Raw genomic sequence first — 19,544 nt, forward strand, 5'->3', positions numbered from 1 at the left:
AGTTGTAGATACCTCCTATAGCAAACCAATTAACTTTCCAGCAGTGCCTTCCTCCTGTCCTTAACTAATAATGATAAAACTGTTTTAAAAAATTGCTCATCATAATTTTATCTGAATATATTGTTTGTTAACTGAACTCATAGTAAATTGAATAGACTTTCTTAAATTCTTCTATAACTCAAAATTGCAGAGTTAGCATAACTTTAAAAAAACTAGAAAAGTACAATTAAATATTTGAAATCTGGCATTTGTATTTAAAAATAGACATATAATCCTTTAAGAGTTTACGGAACTCTGTTACAGAATTTTGTCAGTTCATTATAAACTAATGTTGGGTCTTCTGAGTTTATGTTCTAAAATTGGTTCTATTTTTTAAATTTCCCTTAAAACACTTCATTTAAGGAAACAAATATTTTTCAAAAGGCTATCAATAATTTTAAATGTAATGAACTGATGTATGAAATACAAAAATCTAATGATCTATTTTGGAGTTATTGATCCTGTTTCACACATATTTGTTTGGATATTAGTTCCTGTTTTATTTCTTTGTACCTCTCCAGTTACTTTTCCTGAATGTTCTTCCCAAAATATGGTATACCAGTTCCCCATTACCATCAACTTCTTATCTCCTTTAAGATATTTTGATTTGATCTCAGTTCTTTATGTATCCTTTCTATCGTTTCATCTTTTGTGGATATGTCATCATATTACATGGTCATTTAGAAAGTATTTGGTTTGACACAGAAATGACAGAATTATGATTAAATGACAACAATGTTTGTCGAGAATGATCTTTCAATGACATACTGCTAAATTTCAAACATGTGCATTTAGTAGCTGTTTGTAGCAATCAAGTAAACTAAACATGTTTTGACATTTTCTAAAAATTGGATGAAGTTGAAATTTGAGAAGTTAGAAAGTACTTTGTTTCAAAAGATTTAACCTCAACGTACAAACAAAAGAGTTATATTTCACTTTAAAGGATTCTTCCTCTTCATTTGCCATGTAAAACTTGGGCTGTTGAATTTAATCAAGGTTATGCATCCATTTAAGATGATAAATGCTCAAGACACCCAAAAACCAGTATGATCAATGAAATCAACAAAAAAATCTAAAATGCAATATTAATAATTGCCGACTGAAGGTACACGACCTTGCTGAGATCACAAACATCTTAATAGATTTGGGCAAAATCTATTAAGATGTTTTTATGGTTGTTAAGATGTTATTTTTTTATATGTTTTGAGTATGAAAAAGCTTGTCACTCAATAGGTACTGTATTTATTAACAGTCAACTAAAACGGCATTCAACTAAACATTTCTCAAGTGTATTTAGACTTATTTAAATGCAATTCTGCTGCGTTTCTTCAAAGTTTTATAACAGTAGATTAATCATGGATTTACCGTACACACCAGAAACCAAACAGAGATCAAATAGTGGGTGAGAACAGATAAAAGTGCTCCAAAGAAAGCAAAAATGGTTCCGTCTGTAGGAAAAATCATGGCTATGGTTTCTTGGAATTCTCATGGTGGGAAGTTCATAGACTACATAGAAAAAGACAGGACCATCATTGGAGAGTAGTAAGCTTTACTACTGGACTGACTGAAGGGTGCTATACAAGCTAAACGTCCATGACTGGCCAAAAAATACTCTTTCACTATGATATGCGCCTGCACTCATGTCTTGGATAGTTGCTGCCAAATTCCATGACCTGCACTTTGAAGTGTTTTCATATATGCAGTATTCTGTATATTTAGCTCTCAGACATTACTTCCTCTTACCAAACCTGAAGAGATGTGTCGCAGGAGAAAGATTCTCATCAAGTCGTGATGTCAAGTCAGAGACAACTGCTTATTTTGCAGAGTTGGACAAATCACATTATACTGAAAGTATTAAAAAGTTGGCAAGTCTACATATAACAAATTTCAGGCTGACTACATTAAAAAAAATTCTGAAGAAAAATCTTGTTCTTTTATTCTCAGACTGTAAATCTTTTGTTGTAGGCAAATGTAGGCTATGTTTTTTTCTGTATGAAAAAATTTGAAACATACGTTATTTTGCATCAAACATAGTGACACACTCATAATAAACTGATACACTTAAAATTAATCGGGACTCCTAATATTTAATTCATAATTATGCTATAAATATGGTATGATATAAATATAAGTATGATATATATATATATAAGTGGCATTTGGTGACATATATATAGCATTAATTTAATTTATATAAATACATAAAATGATGGTTTATGAATGCATTTAAAAAATGCATACTGGGTATATAAATGTATCACAACAAACTGTATCATAAATTATTGTAGATTACAAAATGTTATTAACATTGTCAGCACACTTTGCAAATCCTGTGTATTTCAGCATGGATAGGCCTTACACATTTGAAATTGAACACAAACTGGGTATATATCACTCACTAAACACTAAATCATATTCATGAAAGAATTACCATTTGGATGACAATTTTCTTTGTGTTTATACTGCCAAATCATATCTTGATCCATATTAAATTTAACATTACTAAAATCACCAAAACTTAGCCAGAATTCTCCCTTACTCTGACAGATTATTCCGTTAGGACAAATGCCTTCAATATTCTTGCATAAATTCAGTGTATAACTTTTTCTATCTTCTCTATTTTTGATCTGAAAAGACAATAAGAACTCAATTTTTAATATGTATTAATATAAACAAATACGTTACACTTATATGTTATACTTTTGATTGTATGGGACCCCTACTGAAATCAAACTGTTTTCTGCGTTTTACTTGTTCTAGTAAATTTGCATCATTTATCTATTAGTTTATTATTTATGAAATGAATTTAGAAGTACAAGATAATAATTATACATAACCTTTGTACGCAACTGGACACGATACACATATAACTTATTGTATATAATTTTTATTTTTAACGTTAATCAGATGAGGGTTAGTGAGCGAAGCAGGCATAGGTTATGTGTTTGATTAGATTATGTTGATTCCATGTAATGTCGAATCACGCATGTACATCAACATAATCTAACCCAGGGGTCTCCAAACCTTTTACCCTAAGGACCACACTGACTCCTCCACTAAGTCCCAAGATCCAAGATCTAGCTAGCTCATCATACCAACACACTGTAGTTTTGAATTATGCACAAATTTTTGTTTCGGGACTAGCTGGTGAGTGAAATATCTATGTAGCAGGGTGTGGGGATGATTGACCCACCAGGTTGGTCTAGTGATGAATGCATCTTCCTAAATCAGCTGATTTGGAAGTCAAGAGTTCCAGTGTTAAAAAAATTTGTATTTTATACAGATTTGAATACTAGATCGTGGATACCAGTGTTCTTTGGTGGTCGGGTTTCAATTAACCAAACATCACAGGAATGATCGAACTGAGACTGTACAAGACTACACTTCATTTACACTCATACATATCATCCTCATTCATTCTCCGGAGTAATACTTGAATGGTAATTCCCATAGGCTAAACAGGAAAAAAAAGAGAGAGAGTGAGTTGTCAGGAGGGGAGGTGGACTTTGCTCCGTTCGCAATTTCGGTTGGTACTTACAGGCAAGTGCCAAGGACATTTCATCACGGTGGAGTTAGCCAATGTGCATGGTGCAGCATTACGTATTATTACGACTACTTACGACCATGCTAAATATATATTAGTGACATCTTGTGGTGAGAAGAGAAGTTAAGTGCAGTACGTGGCAAAGCTACAGTAGTACAGCAATCTGAAAAGTGAAATATAATGCAACTAGTGTGTTTTGTGACTATAGTTTCTTGGTGACAATAAAATGTGTTTAATTGTGAGTGTTCAATTTAATTAAAAGCATCTTAAAGATAAATCCAGTGCATTTTTTCCTCAGAACAACTACTCTTAATAGTATTAATTGGCATTATTTTGATTTGAAGTTACATCCCTTTTGTGTGGATTTGTATAAATATGGAAAGGAACAAAAGACAGGTAGCGAGTCCAGAACATTTAAAGAGCAATGGGGATATCAATATTTCATGATTGAGTCAAGTAATAAGGCAATGTATGTAATTTTCAATGAAACAACATTAGTCCTTAAAGAATACAATATAAAACATCATTATGAGACTAAACATTCTCAGAATTACTCCAAATTTACAGGACTACAGTTAGAAAAATATGAATGTTTGAAACGCGGGTTGAAATCTCAGCAATTGTTTAAGAAAGTAAATGCTGAACAAGAAGCAGCAACTCATGCTAGTTTCCGCATGGCTCATTCAATAGCAAAACATGAGAAACCATTACTGATGGTGAATTAAGAACTGCAGCAGCAGAAGAAATGTGTCCATAAAAAGCTTATTTACTTAAAAACATTAGTTTGTCAGCAAACACTGTGGCTTGAAGAGTAGATGATATTGCAGAAAATTTATTAACTCGATTGTCTGATAAAAATCGACACTTAGAGTGGTTCTCTCTGGCTCTGGATGAGTCAACAGATGTTTCAGATACTGCTCAGATGTTACTTTTTATTTGAGGGACGGATAAAAATTGTGATGTGTATGAAGAGCTTCTTGATGTTCATAGCATTCACGGTATGACCATTTGAGAAGATATTTTTAAAGGAGTTGAAAATGTTGTTTAAAAAAACAATCTTCAGTGAAAAAAATTAAAGTGTTTCACTACTGATGGTAGCAAAAACATGTGTGGAAAAAATAAAGGTGTTGTTTCTCTCGTATCAAAGGCTGAAGAAAATGATGGTGGTTCAAAACCATTACATTGCATCATTTACACAGTCTTTGTGCAGAAAATACTTGGATATGTTAGAAGTTTTAAACCCAGTCGTGTCAGCTGTTAATTATTCTGCAGTGTGCTGGCTTAGATGCGGAAAAATTCTAACACGATTTTTTGAGCTTCGAGCAATAATCAAAATTTTTTGAATGAAAGGAATCATCCTCTGGCTGAGTTACAAAACAATGAGTGGTTATGGAAGTTATCATTTTATACAGATTTAACTAAACATATGAATGACCTAAAGGAGAAAAACAGCTCTGCCTGATTTATACACTCATATTAAGTCCTTTAAAAGCTTTGAGACTTTTTTCAATCTCAATTGAACAAAAAATGTTTCACGCATTTTAATACATGTCAGACATTCAGTCAGCAAACTGAGACTCTATTTCCAGCAGATTTCGCAATTTGGGTGCTTTAAAAATAAATTTTCAGTCTCGTTTTTCAGATTTTGATGCAATTACAAATGATATCAAGATTTTTCACAATCCTTTTAACACCAATATAGAAACCTTTGCCCCAAAACTTCAAATGTAAATGATTGATTTGCAGTGTAGCGATATTTTTAAAGAAAATATTTAAATGTTTTCATCACTGCTGGAATTTTATAAGTCTTCCACTTACACAGTTTGAACTGTTGCATAAATTTCTTGTGGCTTTTTTTCCGCTCTTGGTACTACTTAGCTGTGTGAAAAGCCATTCTCCAAAATGATATATAAAAAAAATATTTACAGATCCAAATTAACTGATGAGACCATTTGTAGAGTCAGTGCTGATAATTTCCACAAGTAAACTTGATCACAACTGCACACAATTGTCAGTGGAAGATTACAGCTACATAAATTTCATTAATCATAATTATAATGTATAATTTCGTTACGTGAATTACCTATGTATGTCACTGATTGTTTTTTAGAGTAAATCTCATATCATTAATTAAAGTTAAAATGTTCGATTTCATTATGTATATCAGTTTGTTTCTTAATCGGTCGTTAAATAAAAACATCTGATTATTTTGAATAATTTAGTTATACTGTAAATTGTACAATGCCTCTAGTGAGAGCAATCTGTGTGGGGCAATCAAACTATGTCTCGATCTTTTTCACAAAGGGATGAGGGATTCCCAGTACATCACTGCCACCCATCCGTACAAGCACAAATGGACGTCAGCTCCGCAGGGGGCTGTTCCTCAACCCCTCACCACCCCATCCTCCCTGGCTTTGTGCTGGAGTATCCGTGTCACAAAGTCAGTTACTGCACGAAACGAGCCCAATATTGTCCACATTTTCTTCTTATTCCATTCTCTAATTCTATTTATTGTTTAATATATGTCACTAATAACTAACATGTCAAAACTCAAATATTCATGACACTTCTAAATTTTGCCATTAGTAAAAAGTCTTTAGTTTGTTCCCAATATATTTTTTTACCTAATATCACTTTATAAGAATTTAGAACTTCTGATTCTATACCAAGGGTAGTTCACCATTTTCTATGTCAAGATTTAACTCAGTACAGCTGACAATTAACAGCACTTGAAATACTTCTTTCCTGAAAAAGATTTTTCAAGTACAAAATTTTGAAAAATAAGACATTCACTGCAGCAAGACATGCCAGCACCTACATGAAAAATTAGAATATCAATCATTACAACAAACAAGATAAGAAAGCAACAAAATAAAAACAACTGTCCGAACAAAACCTCAACTGCAACTCCCAATATAATTTTTAATGCAATCACTAAGGTTAATTTTCATAAACATGTGGTGATTTGTTTTTCAACAAGTTTTATTATTTTTTATCTGAAGAAAATAGAAAATATTTTCCTATATGACTTAATTGCCCAATGGGCATTCTTTTACAGCAGTTGATGAAAACTACTGTGTAACTTAACATAGCTGTTAAAAATTATACAGCTTATACTGCTATGTTGTTTGTCCTATGCAAACTTGATTAAAGTTAGAATAGTCATGTTTTTAGAATGAATTTCAGAATAAAATTGTGCACATCACTTTCAATCACTTTGACAGGTAAAAATTATTAATTTTGAACTTCCAGACTTAAGTTAATACAAAAAAAAAAGATTCTTCACATAACCTACATCAATCTTTACATCAGCTTTATAAAAATATTACAAGGTAAATTCTTAAAAATATGTACTCATTTATATAATTAATTTAAGAAAAAATAATAACTTACATTTTCAAATACTGATGAAGATAAGTTAACTAACTGATTCATACTGTTAACTATAATACATGAATTGACAGGAAAATGCTTTGTTTTGTTTAAACAAACAATGTCAGTTATCAACATAAAATTATATTGACAGAGTGCTTGAGAAAAACTGTGAAACTGCATTTTTCCCTAAAAAAAAAAGTAAAAAAATAAAAATGGAAGAACTCAATTTTGTTTAAACAATAAACAAAACTACTTGAATTATATTTATTACATGATTTTGGTGGTTGAGATAGATCATAGTAATAATCAGCTTGTATAATTAATATAAAAATAATTTAGAACATCTCTTACCCACAAAATATAACAAAAAAAAAGTCACTCCATTATTTCACCTATTCACACCATCCTTAGTAGTATATAATATATTTAAAAATGAGTAAAACACCCATTGTAAACATTTGTGTTCATACCTCTTAAGTTTTATTTGAATTAAACAATGCCGCCACCTAAATGTAATAATATCCCTATGACAAACAACATGTCCCTATTAAATTGAATATAAAATGTAGTTTATACTACTTTAAATCTAAATTGTAAACTTTACTTACAGTTAATTTATATTTTATTTAATATTTGTCTATACAAAACTTTCATATTCATCAATTAAAATTTTTATTTCAGTATTAATTGCTCAATAATAAATTTATTACTGTTAAGTTATAACATGATATTTTCAAAAATTATATTAAATTTGTTATTTAATATAAGTTTTTAATTGTAACATTAAATGATCATATCTATACAAAATTTATTACAACTTTTAATCTAGTTTGTATACACCTGGAATTTTTAATACTGCTTTTAAAGATGCTATTGTTATGGAAATTGTTATATGGTTAATAAATAAGGAAATCTTGATTTAAGATTAGCTGTCAAGTGTAGCAATTATACTTCACACCTAAAAAATACCTTAATATTTTAACTTTAAATTAGATATTGTAATCATTACTTGTTACAATTAATAGCCAAGAAAAATAAATTCTGGCCTTCAAATATAAACAATAAATATAAATAGAGTTCAACTTTTCATGGTAACTTACATTTCCAGCACCTTTACTGCATATAAAACTAATTTGTGAGGTCAATAACTGATTGTTACTGCCAGGACAAGGTGATCCTTTTTTATATTTTAATACTACTTCCCCTTCGGAGACAACTTCAGGAGGAGCCTCAGCAATACCTAAACTCAAAATCTGGAAAAAGCAATAATTTTTTGAAGAATAAAAAATACTATAAACCTAACAATTATGAAAAGATAGTAAAAATAATATTTACTGTTACAGTATTTAAGTAGCTTTATTAATTACAATACAATTAATATATTAATTTCAATCAATTAATTCCCTTCAATGTGGATCATCTTTTGTTCTGAGATTAATCTTTTCTAATTATTCATCATGAAATTACAATTTTTATTAGCAAAGAAAATTACTTGATATCAGTTATAGATGGCATAGTGTGAATATCTGCATTTATACATCTTCAATGTGATAGATGCTGTTACAATAATTTTTACAAAAAAAAATAAAAATAAAAAATAAATAAAATATAGTTTTTAAAAACCTAGTTAAAAAAAAAGTTTTAAGAAAACTTAGTTTTTAAGTCATTTTTTCTACTTTTGGACAGTGCCCTTTTTCACTTGAATAGAAAAATAAATGATTTAAAGAATCTATATGGACAGGTAATCATGTATTAGAATGCAAAAATTGGTACTATTTGATAGGTTATAGGAAAATGCTATGAACTATGATTGTGTAGTATTGTAAATTGATTAGTTATATTGTTAGTAACATTATTAATTCTGACTTTGATAAATGATTGACTAATTGACACAAATTTTTATTTTATTTTTTAGTAATTATTTTTCTGTTTTTCAAGGCTTTCTATTTACTTATAAGTAAGTATTTTTCTGTTAATTTTGTAACCTCTCTCATGACTTATATATTTATTTGTTATTATTCAGACAAAATGATGTTTACACTTTTAAAGAATGACTATATTCCTTGATACTCTGATTACTATACTCATTAACCCCTAAAACATTTTAATATTAAAAACAAAATACTTTCAACCATTTTTCCTTCTAGATCATAGTACAGAAAAAAATTCCTGGAAGCATACTTTCAGTTATCTAGAAAGTCAGCCATTATTTTTATCCTGACTGTAAAAAAATCATTGCTGCTGCTGCTGTATTCAAGATGTCTGTCATTTTTTACCATAAAATGAAATCAAAATATATTCTGCTGTCATGTTTTGTAAATGTATAACTTAAAATGAATTAAAAATGTTTTAATATAACATATTAGAGCACAACTCATAATTTATAATTCCAGATGTAATTAAAATTCAGGCCCACTTAATTTTAAGACTTTTTTTTGTCATTTATTATGTATATTTTGAGTGAATTAAGAATACACCCATTTATAAATTAGAAATTCATTTGTAATTTTGAACTGCTCTTTATACAATATGTTGTAGAAACATTACAGTTAGTTACATTGTAACTGACAACATTGCAGTGCCTTTGAGGCATTAAGTCTCATTATTTTTAAATCTGTTTTTCTCAGGGATTTTAAAATAATTATGAATTGCTGTGTTAATGTGCAATGATACTTTCTTTAAATGATGTTTAGTGTTCAGAGTTAAGTGATTTTTGTGTGTAAAAAGCTATGGTGTTGGTCTTATTATGACGATTTTGAGGCAAAAATTTGACAATTTTTTTTTTGGATGCATAATGAAGTTTTGCTACCAGCACCCAGATACGATATTTATATAGTAACCATATACATATTGAAAAGAAACAATTAAAAATTAATCAAGAATAATATAAAAACACAGCATATGTGAAAAAAGCCTATGGCATATGTTCAAAGAAAAATAAAACCACTATTAAGTACAATAATTAAAATTTAACTTAAAAGAACAAAAATAGAATTCGGCATACAACAAATGGTATAAATAGACTTAAAGATTATATGAATAATGCAATTTTTTAATTACGAAGTACAGCCTTTACAAATTGTAAAGCATTTGATATCATTACAATAGCCCCTAGTTTAATCATCCAACCCAATGCTACATAACAAACATAATCCACAAGGATGCACTGTATAGTCAGTTAACAGTCACAGGGAGCACAAACATTTGAGAAAAGAATTTTTAAATTTTAGTAGCTCTAAACAATGAAGAAAAATATTCTTTTACCTGAAAAACATCAAAGAGGAATTATTGTGTATTTCAGTTAAGGCAGTAAAATTTTATTATTCAAAAAACCATCTAAGAAAATCATCTCAATAATCATAATAAATTAAAAAAACTACTATATTAATATGATAGTCCTTTTTGATGATATATTTTTTTATTTTATTTATAAAGATACTTCTATAATAAATAACTACCATTTTTTTAAAAATGTTTCTTGTGCACCTTGTGCATTCACACTACAGTAAAAAAAAAAAGAGAAGGAAAAAATCTGTGATCTACATTAATATAAATAATATACAGGTCAGTGATGCATTAATAAGTAAATTAATATGAATATTTATGCTGATACATAGTTTAAAAGTGACCTTGTAAAACCAATCCTATTAACACATTACTGTTTGTGACAAAGTATTTAATAAGGAACCACATTCTAAAAAATACTTTTGTCTCAGTAACCAAGTAATATGAATAGGTCAATCATGTTCAAAATAAAAATTTGTAACTAAATACATGGATTATGCCTACTGGGAATGGTGTTTCTGGAATTTGTTTTTTCTCAATAATCCTGGCTGAATTCTTTCAGAACAAATACCATTGTTTAATTTTAAAAGATGAAATATTTGGGTGATTGTACTTTATGATCAGAAAATGAACCTGGTTATTTACTTCAAACGTAAACGGAAAAGCGAATATAATTGCTAAAAAAAAAATCAGAATAGCTGCTGCTTTTAAGGTAAAAAAAATTGAGGGTTAGAAAGTGTAATGAGAAGGGGCTCTGCCCCTTCAGTTACCAGTGAAATTTTTTGTAACATTAAATATGGTGGATAACTATTCACTATTTTGTTTTTAATAAAATTTTTAAGTTATTTTATCTATTACACTAATAACAGCGAAAATAGAAATGTGAGCACGTACAACAAACAAATAAACTCATGCACCGTCCTTTTTATGATGAATGGTGTGTGTGTGTGTGTGTGTATTATGTGTGTGTGTGTGTGTGTGTGTGTGTGTGTGTGTGTGTGTGTGTGTGTGTGTGTGTGTGTGTGTGTGTGTGTGTGTGTGTGTGTGTGTGCACGCGAGCACATATAAATATATATAAAAGTTAAAGATTTATTTATGACTTGCTCATTATAAAATTACAACTATTTTTAAGAATATTGTTGACATAAATTTCTGCTGACATATAGTAATATATAAAATGTTTTTTGGTAATGGAATAGAAAAAGGAATGGTGGGTTTGTTTGTAGAAACCAGTATTTTTTACAATCTCTATGTAATAAGATAATACATGAATAATTACACTAAGTACAGAGTGATTCAAAGAAATGGGAAATTAAAAAAATTAAATAACGTTAATGAACAATTTTTTTTAGAAAATGAATTTTATTTCATGTAATTATATAAATTTTGCCATTTTAGGATACATACATTTTAGTTTATTTTTTAAAGATGACATCTTGCAGGTGACTTCCTCTTCTATGTAAACACTCACGAAGTCTCTTCGTTAAATTGTTCATGGTTTGACGTAACATCTCAATTGGAATTTCCGCAATTGCTTCTCGGATCTTTGCCTTCAGTTCTTTTGTTGTAGCAGGTCTACTGTGGAACACTTTGCTTTTAAGGTGACCCCACAAAAAGTAATCGCAAGCTGAGAGATCATGCGATCTGGGAGGCCATATAATGTCACCATTTCATGAAATGACACGTTGTCCAAACAATCGGCGTACAGCTTCCATCAATATTCGTGCAGTATGTGACGTTGCTCCATCTTGTTGAAACCAGGCTGTGTTAAGAATCGGTGGAAATCTATTTTGTTGTTCCACAACAAAGGTTTCATGCACAGCTACGTAATGAGCCGACGTCACTGTAATCGCAAGACAGGACAGTTATCCTCAAAAAAATAAAGGGTCTATAACACCGTAAGACGACATAGCACACCACACGGTCACTTTCTGGCTATGCAACGGACGCTGGTGTAGCTGCGTAGGATTTTCTCGTGCCCAGTATCTGAAATTTTGCTTGTTAACAAATCCACTGAGATGGAAATGTGCTTCATCTGACATCCACAGTTTGTGAACAAACTCTTCGTTATCATTTATCTTCAAGCATTACATTATAGAATTGTGCTCGCACAACTGCATCGTTCGGTTTCAGTTCCTGGACAATCTGCAACTTGTATGGATGGAATTGCAAGTCCTTCACTAACATTCTTCAAACACTTGAACTATGCAATTGTAAAGATGCTGAGAGACGACAAATTGACCGATGTGGACTTCGTGTGACAGCATCTTGTAAAGCTTGAACATTCTGTGGTGTACGGACGGTTCGCTCACGGCCTGGAGGTTTCTTTTTCAATGCCGAACCGGTTTCCTCAAAATTAGAAATCCATGTTTTAATTGGATGTGCTGATGGAACACGGTCGTGCCATCCCAGATTAAAATGACGGTGAAATTCTCTACGCACTCCCTCCACACTGTCATTGTTTTTGTAAAACGCTTTGATAGCAAATGCACATTGCGCACCACTCCAAGGATCCATGACAACTAAATGGCAGGTTAGGTTAGAGAGGGTGGCGCCACTTATCAAGTGGTACCAATTGCCCACGGCTACCAACACAACTTTCAAAATTTCCCGTTTCTTTGAATCATCCTGTACGTATCAAAGAGATCAACTATCATTGATCAAGACTTGCTTGAACCAATATTTAAGGGTGACTGTTAAACTTATAAATAACTTTTTTTTTATTAATAGCCAGAATTTTTGAAAATCTTTGTTTTATATGAATGATGCTAGATGGATTTTTCATTCACAATTATTATTGGAAATTAAGTCATATAGTAATATCATGAATAGAAAACACAAGAATTACTAAAAAAAATAATAATAATAAAATAAAGAAAAATCACTAGTAGGTAGAAGGGAATTAATAAAGCTAAGTATCATAACAAAGCTGACAATAAACAAAATAAAAATATAATAATCAATATTATAAAAAAACTGCTAAAATATTATATCTAATTGTGTTTATGAAATAATTTAAAAAAAAAAATAAACATGTAAAACTACATTTTTATATTGCTTTGTAAATTCTGGTTAATTATTAATTCTTTTTTTAATACTTCTTTACCTTCATTCATTCCCCTTATCTGCTGCTGCTAGTTTAATAATCAAAATGTGCATCTAAAAAAAATAATAATAATAAAATAAAGAAAAATCACTAGTAGGTAGAAGGGAATTAATAAAGCTAAGTATCATAACAAAGCTGACAATAAACAAAATAAAAATATAATAATCAATATTATAAAAAAACTGCTAAAATATTATATCTAATTGTGTTTATGAAATAATTTAAAAAAAAAAATAAACATGTAAAACTACATTTTTATATTGCTTTGTAAATTCTGGTTAATTATTAATTCTTTTTTTAATACTTCTTTACCTTCATTCATTCCCCTTATCTGCTGCTGCTAGTTTAATAATCAAAATGTGCATCTAATCTTAGACTATCATAAAATACTATTTTCTATTCATGATATTATTTCAACAACTATTCTATAGTTTTCTTGTGTGTAAATATAATTACTATGCATTCATAATAATGATGTAGATGTAAGCTTCATTTTATTAAATTCTTTATGCAAAATGTTTTCTTATTCAGAAACCAATAGAATACTAGATCCTTAGCTATGTACTCTTGAATACTCAATACATAAGTAATGGGGTGTAGAAAAACATTTTCTACTGAGTTGTCTGAGGAAAATATGTGGGCCGAAATCAATGAAAAAAAATTGAAAGTTCTTTGGTGACTCTAGCCTCTTGTTAGTGTTTTCTGATAATATATTACATCTATAACATTATGATCCATCAAATGAGATAATCACATTTAACATAAATATGTTTATCCTTATTTAACATAAGATATATTTGAATTGATCTAGATTACATCATTCCAAAAGACTCAGAAATTACTCTCATAATAATTATTAATTAGCTGCTCGATACCTGAAAAAAATTATATTCAGTGAAATGTTGGACTTCATTTAAGTCATCTAATGATCTTTAAACTAATACACGTTTCCTGATCTCTTCTTCATAAAGATTCATTAAAAAAATGAAAAGAACTAATTCACTAAAATTTTGTTACATAAAAATAGAAGTACATGATGATGAATCATCAAGCTTATTTATGCAGAATACCCAACTCTTTTATATGGCAACATTTGCATAATAATTCTTTGACACTGACTGAAGGTCTCAGGTCAGTTACTGATTCTTATTATGCTGTTTATTTTGCATCCCCACAACAAAAAAAGTGACTGCTGTTCATTTCCTTGATCAATGATTAGTATTGTAAATCAAAATAAACATTTCATAAGTATTTAGATATGCCAAAACACAGCACACAATGTATTTGTTAGAATAAATTTTATTAAAATTATTAGCTGATTTAAATTTTTTCAATAATAAAGAACCACAGTGTGACCAAAATATATTTTAACGATATTTACTAAGGCCTTATTTTATTGTATATTTGTTCAAGTAACTCTTGGTGACACCCAGTTACAAACAATAAGATGAAGGATTAAATTGTTGTAATTTTATAATGTAAGAAAGATGCCAAAAGTCCTAACTGGGAATTAGAGCCAGAACCTTCAGGATGAAAAATGTACATATACTTTCAATGAATGATTAATATAGAAGTTAAACAAAGATGGGCTTCACAGCTAATCTCTGTATTCAAGAAAATAGTTTAAATATAACCCTACCTCTTCATCATTAATTACACAAGCACTACTCTTCTCTGAAGAGTAAGGAGAATTTCCACTATTTACAAGTTTATCACAGACATTTATGAAAAATTTATTAGATCCATTTAGAATCATATAGTCTGTATAATTTTTAATTAATGGAGTCAGGTCATACATATCTCCGTCTTCATCAGTAACATAACAGTTTTCCTGTAATAAAATAATGAATATATTTAAAAAATGTATAACAGTACATCACTATTAAGCATATCATAAAATTTAGACCATGTTCAATCATGTTTAATGTTGATTAAACTGATTTAAATTAATGGTCAGCTCTATTCATTTTAGTCATAGCCAAATAATAATTTCCATGCTAAAATTCACTCTCTCTATCTCTCTAGTTGCTGTGTGTTTAGATATAAGATTTACAAATTATCAGAATGCTATATTGTTAGTTAATCTGATTGTTGGTATGACTACATTGTTACTCTATCTTATTTTTGGTAATCTATTTCAAATCAATGTTATTCAGTAATTTTTTGTATGTAAATATATTATTGCGCATTCATAATAATGATATATATGTAAGCTTCATTTTATTAAATTCTTTATGCAAAATATTTTCTTACTCAGAAATCAACAGAACACTAGATAATCAGCCATGTACTCTTGAATACACAAATACATAAGTAATAGGGGGAAGTTTACTTCCCCATTACTTATGTATGTAATTCAGTAATTTTTCCCCCATGTAAATAGTGTCGATCCATTGATTTTTCTACAGAAAAGGATATAATTTATTGTTTTCTACTATTCATCCCATCATTTATTATGGCTACAACATAAATAAAACATTTTAAAGTGCACCAGGTTTCAATCAGAGTTTATTTATCTGGTACTAGTAATGTTTCTACACAGTCCCTGCAGTAAAGAGAGTGAATGTATCACTTGTGGCGTTGAATATTGCCAGCATTTCAGTAGAATTGACATGCTGGTATATTTTAGTACATACACAGAATTTTTTTTCAACTTTATGAAGAAAACTACACGAAAATACTTTGCTCTTAATCAAAATAAACATATTTGTTAACAAACAAATGAATACATTACATCCATTTATTACAACTGAATATTATATTACACAAGTTGAGAAAAATAATGACTCATCAAGTGAGATAAATAATTTGACCAGATGAACACCGGAAGATAAATTATTTGACTAAATGAAAAGTGGAAATTGGTGTTAACTGAAGTTCCACTTCAGAATAAAATTTTGGTAAGTTACGATTACCAACATTCTTACATGAAAATTGGTAAATAAAAAAAACTAGGATTCACTGATTTCTTATTTTTATTTATTTATTTACTTCTGTTTTAAATTAACAAAATAAAATAAGAAAGTTAATAAAAAAATAAAATATTTTACCAAAAAGAAGCCATAAAGAGCATGATAAAACATAAATAGATTGTCATATGAACAGTTAAAAAATGTATTATCAATATCATCAATTAACAAATTATTGCAAATAAAAGCTAATTCTTTTTTAGCTTTAGTGAACTATTCTTGAACACAAATGCACATATTGACATACTGACTTATGAGCATAGTTAACACAAATACCATAACCCAAAGCTGAAATTAAATTACAATTTGTTATTAAACAAATATTTGGTACTCTGTACATTTGATTGTCTTTGGTATAAGATAAAAGTAAATGCACATTGAATCACACCATAAAGAATCCACCAAAGCATTAAAATCATCAACATTATTATAACCACCATTAACTCTGGATACTTCAATTAGAAATTCAATTAATATCAGGAACTACTAAAAAATATTATACTGAGATTTAGCAAAAACATGAAGCTTTCTAATGTATGTTACATTGCCTAATACACTCACTTTTGTCAGCTGATATCTAGACTGAAAATACTAACCGACAGCTGTCAGTTTTCAAAAAAACTGTGCACAGTTTAATGGTTATAGATACTTAAACTCATAGGCAGACAATGAGCTGCATAATATATAAAACAAAACCAAAATACACCTAAACAGTAAGTACATTATACTAATATTTAGACTTGCTTTAAGATGTCACCTGTTTCTTTCTTTTATCATAACAATAAGCTAAACATATAGAATATTAACCAAAATCCTGACACACTAAGCAACCTATGAATATAAAAATTAAAAATCGGTGATTGAACTAAATGCTGTCCTTGACAGTTTGGTTGTGTGTCGGCCAAGGCACAGTACACACCTATTCTTAATCCAGTAAAAATTGAAAATATAAGTAAAAGGTAAAGTAATGAAGCAATCAATGATTCCACAGCACGATCTAGAATGGCATTCATTTTAATGGAGTGAAAAGTAAAAAATTTCATTTTATGAACATCTCTTAAAATATTGTCGCGTCTTCGTGGCTCGACCAAGATATTGAGAGATTGACAATTGAAAATGTTTATATAATTACAATTTTTTAGCCTAAGAACAAGTAAAAAAAGACAAATCAATAATAAGAATAATAGTAAGTGACAATAATAAAAATAGTAGTCACAACCACAATAATAATCAGAATAATAATGATGACAACAGTAAATAATAATAATAATAAAATCTATAATAAACAAATATTAATCATAGTAATCACCACAATAATAAAAATAAACGTCAATAGTAATAATAATCAGTGGCTAAATTCAAAACAAAATTTAAAGTAATTGTCAGAATTTATTCACAGGTAGATAAATAATAAAAAGCAGAATTCAGTCCCATTGACAAAAGATATGACTACTAGCCTTTTAACCACTATTCTTGTATTCTTGTATTAACAACAATAACAGTACAATAGATACAAGTATAAAGTTCTTTTACTGCAAATACCTTTGATGTTCATAAATAAAACTACCCTAACAATTTATAATGAAAATAGTACATTATTTCTTTCACTTATAGTCTTGCAGTAACTAACCAAACCATTTCTTGTTTTTATGTACTGTAATTATTTGTAACATCACCGTAACTGCGTCGAACCTAAACTAGAAATGCATCCATGAAACAGTTCGACTCTGCACATTTCACACTCAGTAACATCGGACCTCTTCGCACAATAATCTTGCTGATTGACATCTCGCAGACTCACATCATAACATCTTGCTTAGAGCGATTTCACAGAACTTATCTCGCAGACTGACATCATGACGTCTCACTTAAGATTGATTTTTCAGAACTAATTCCAACTGGTCTTCCCTGGAGTATTTATACTCCAATCCTTTTTACCTGCTGGACCGAACCCACCTCGAAGCATGAGAATGATCAACCACCCTCACATTTTCCCATGAAATTCCTACCGTGGTCCAGTAACTCTTTTCACGGAACAACCATTTGTTTTAGTGTGTCACTGGGCAATATTACAAAAGAGGATTGTCAAACAGACCTGTTACCTTTACTAAAAGGGTTTCTGTTAGCCCCTTTCTAAATTCCTCCCATTATTATATTTTCTACTACTTTCTTCTTAATTGGTAGGAATCCGTTACTCAGGTCTGTTATACCGGTCTTGTTACAATATGTATTTTACAAAAAAGAAAAGAAAGCTTTTTTATTTACGTTTGTATGAAACTTTAATTTAATTAGTATTTGTTTGGTCACTATACAACGAAACCTGACTGAATAACAACTTGAAAAACCATTATTTTGAATAACTGAATCTTAATCCTGTATTTTGGTGATTTAAAAAATAAAATAATATCCTGTAAAGAAAATATCTTGATAATGAAGTTTAATTTACTTTATGTTTATATCTTTTCTTATCCTATTACTGCAGACCTCTTTTCTTATCTTATTATTGCAGAGCAAAAACTGATCACATTATGGCTGAAAAATCCATGCCTGTTAAAAACCCATAATATTAAATAAGACTGATAAACATAATTTTTGTTTTCTAACACATGATTTTAATCTGTTTTTTGATGCTGAAAACGAATACAAACAGAATCTTTCTATCACCCACCATTTTTGAAATATTTTAACATTTTAATTAAAGGATTTTTTCAGTTTTCAATGTATAGTTAGCATTTTAAGCTCCTATATTGTATTTTGTTAGCTCATTTTTTATTATTTAATTTTAACATAATTTGTAAGCTACAAATAAACAATTCTAGACAGAGAATTAAATCATATTATAGTCACATATGAAATCATATCTAATAATGAAGAGCCGGCCCTTCAAGACAAGATTAATCATGTATGTGCAGGTCAAAACATGTAGCTGAAAATACAGCTGTGTTGTCTGTATTGAGTACTGGATTTAGGAATGAATTAATTTTGTTCAGTCTTATTACTGTCTTAAGTTTGTTAACAGTGCAGTGTCATGATGCCTCAAAATTGTGTAAATGATGTGGATGCCTTTTGTTACATACGTGGTGAGTTTACCATAAAATTAAATAGAAAAATCATTACACCTTTAATTAAAAAAGCATATCATTTGTACTTTCAATGCAAAATTGCTGATCACAATAAGATGTGGGCTCCTCATATAGTATGCACTAATTGATCTGTATATTTAAGA

General features: G+C 29.4%; 1 protein-coding gene across 1 annotated transcript in view; it reads right to left on the reverse strand.

Annotated features, from left to right (window-relative positions):
- Lerp (lysosomal enzyme receptor protein) overlaps positions 1–19,544 on the reverse strand; it is a 313,317-nt gene that overhangs the window by 151,850 nt on the left and 141,923 nt on the right. Inside the window, exons 16-19 of the mRNA XM_075355029.1 lie at positions 14,989–15,180; positions 8,059–8,211; positions 6,977–7,144; positions 2,471–2,666 (exon numbers count right to left, since the gene is read on the reverse strand). Of these exons, the coding sequence (XP_075211144.1) occupies positions 2,471–2,666; positions 6,977–7,144; positions 8,059–8,211; positions 14,989–15,180 (709 nt within the window). The remainder of the gene's footprint in view (positions 1–2,470; positions 2,667–6,976; positions 7,145–8,058; positions 8,212–14,988; positions 15,181–19,544) is intronic.

The sequence above is a fragment of the Lycorma delicatula genome, chromosome 1 (assembly GCF_047948215.1).
Source record: "Lycorma delicatula isolate Av1 chromosome 1, ASM4794821v1, whole genome shotgun sequence".
Classification (NCBI taxonomy): domain Eukaryota; kingdom Metazoa; phylum Arthropoda; class Insecta; order Hemiptera; family Fulgoridae; genus Lycorma; species Lycorma delicatula.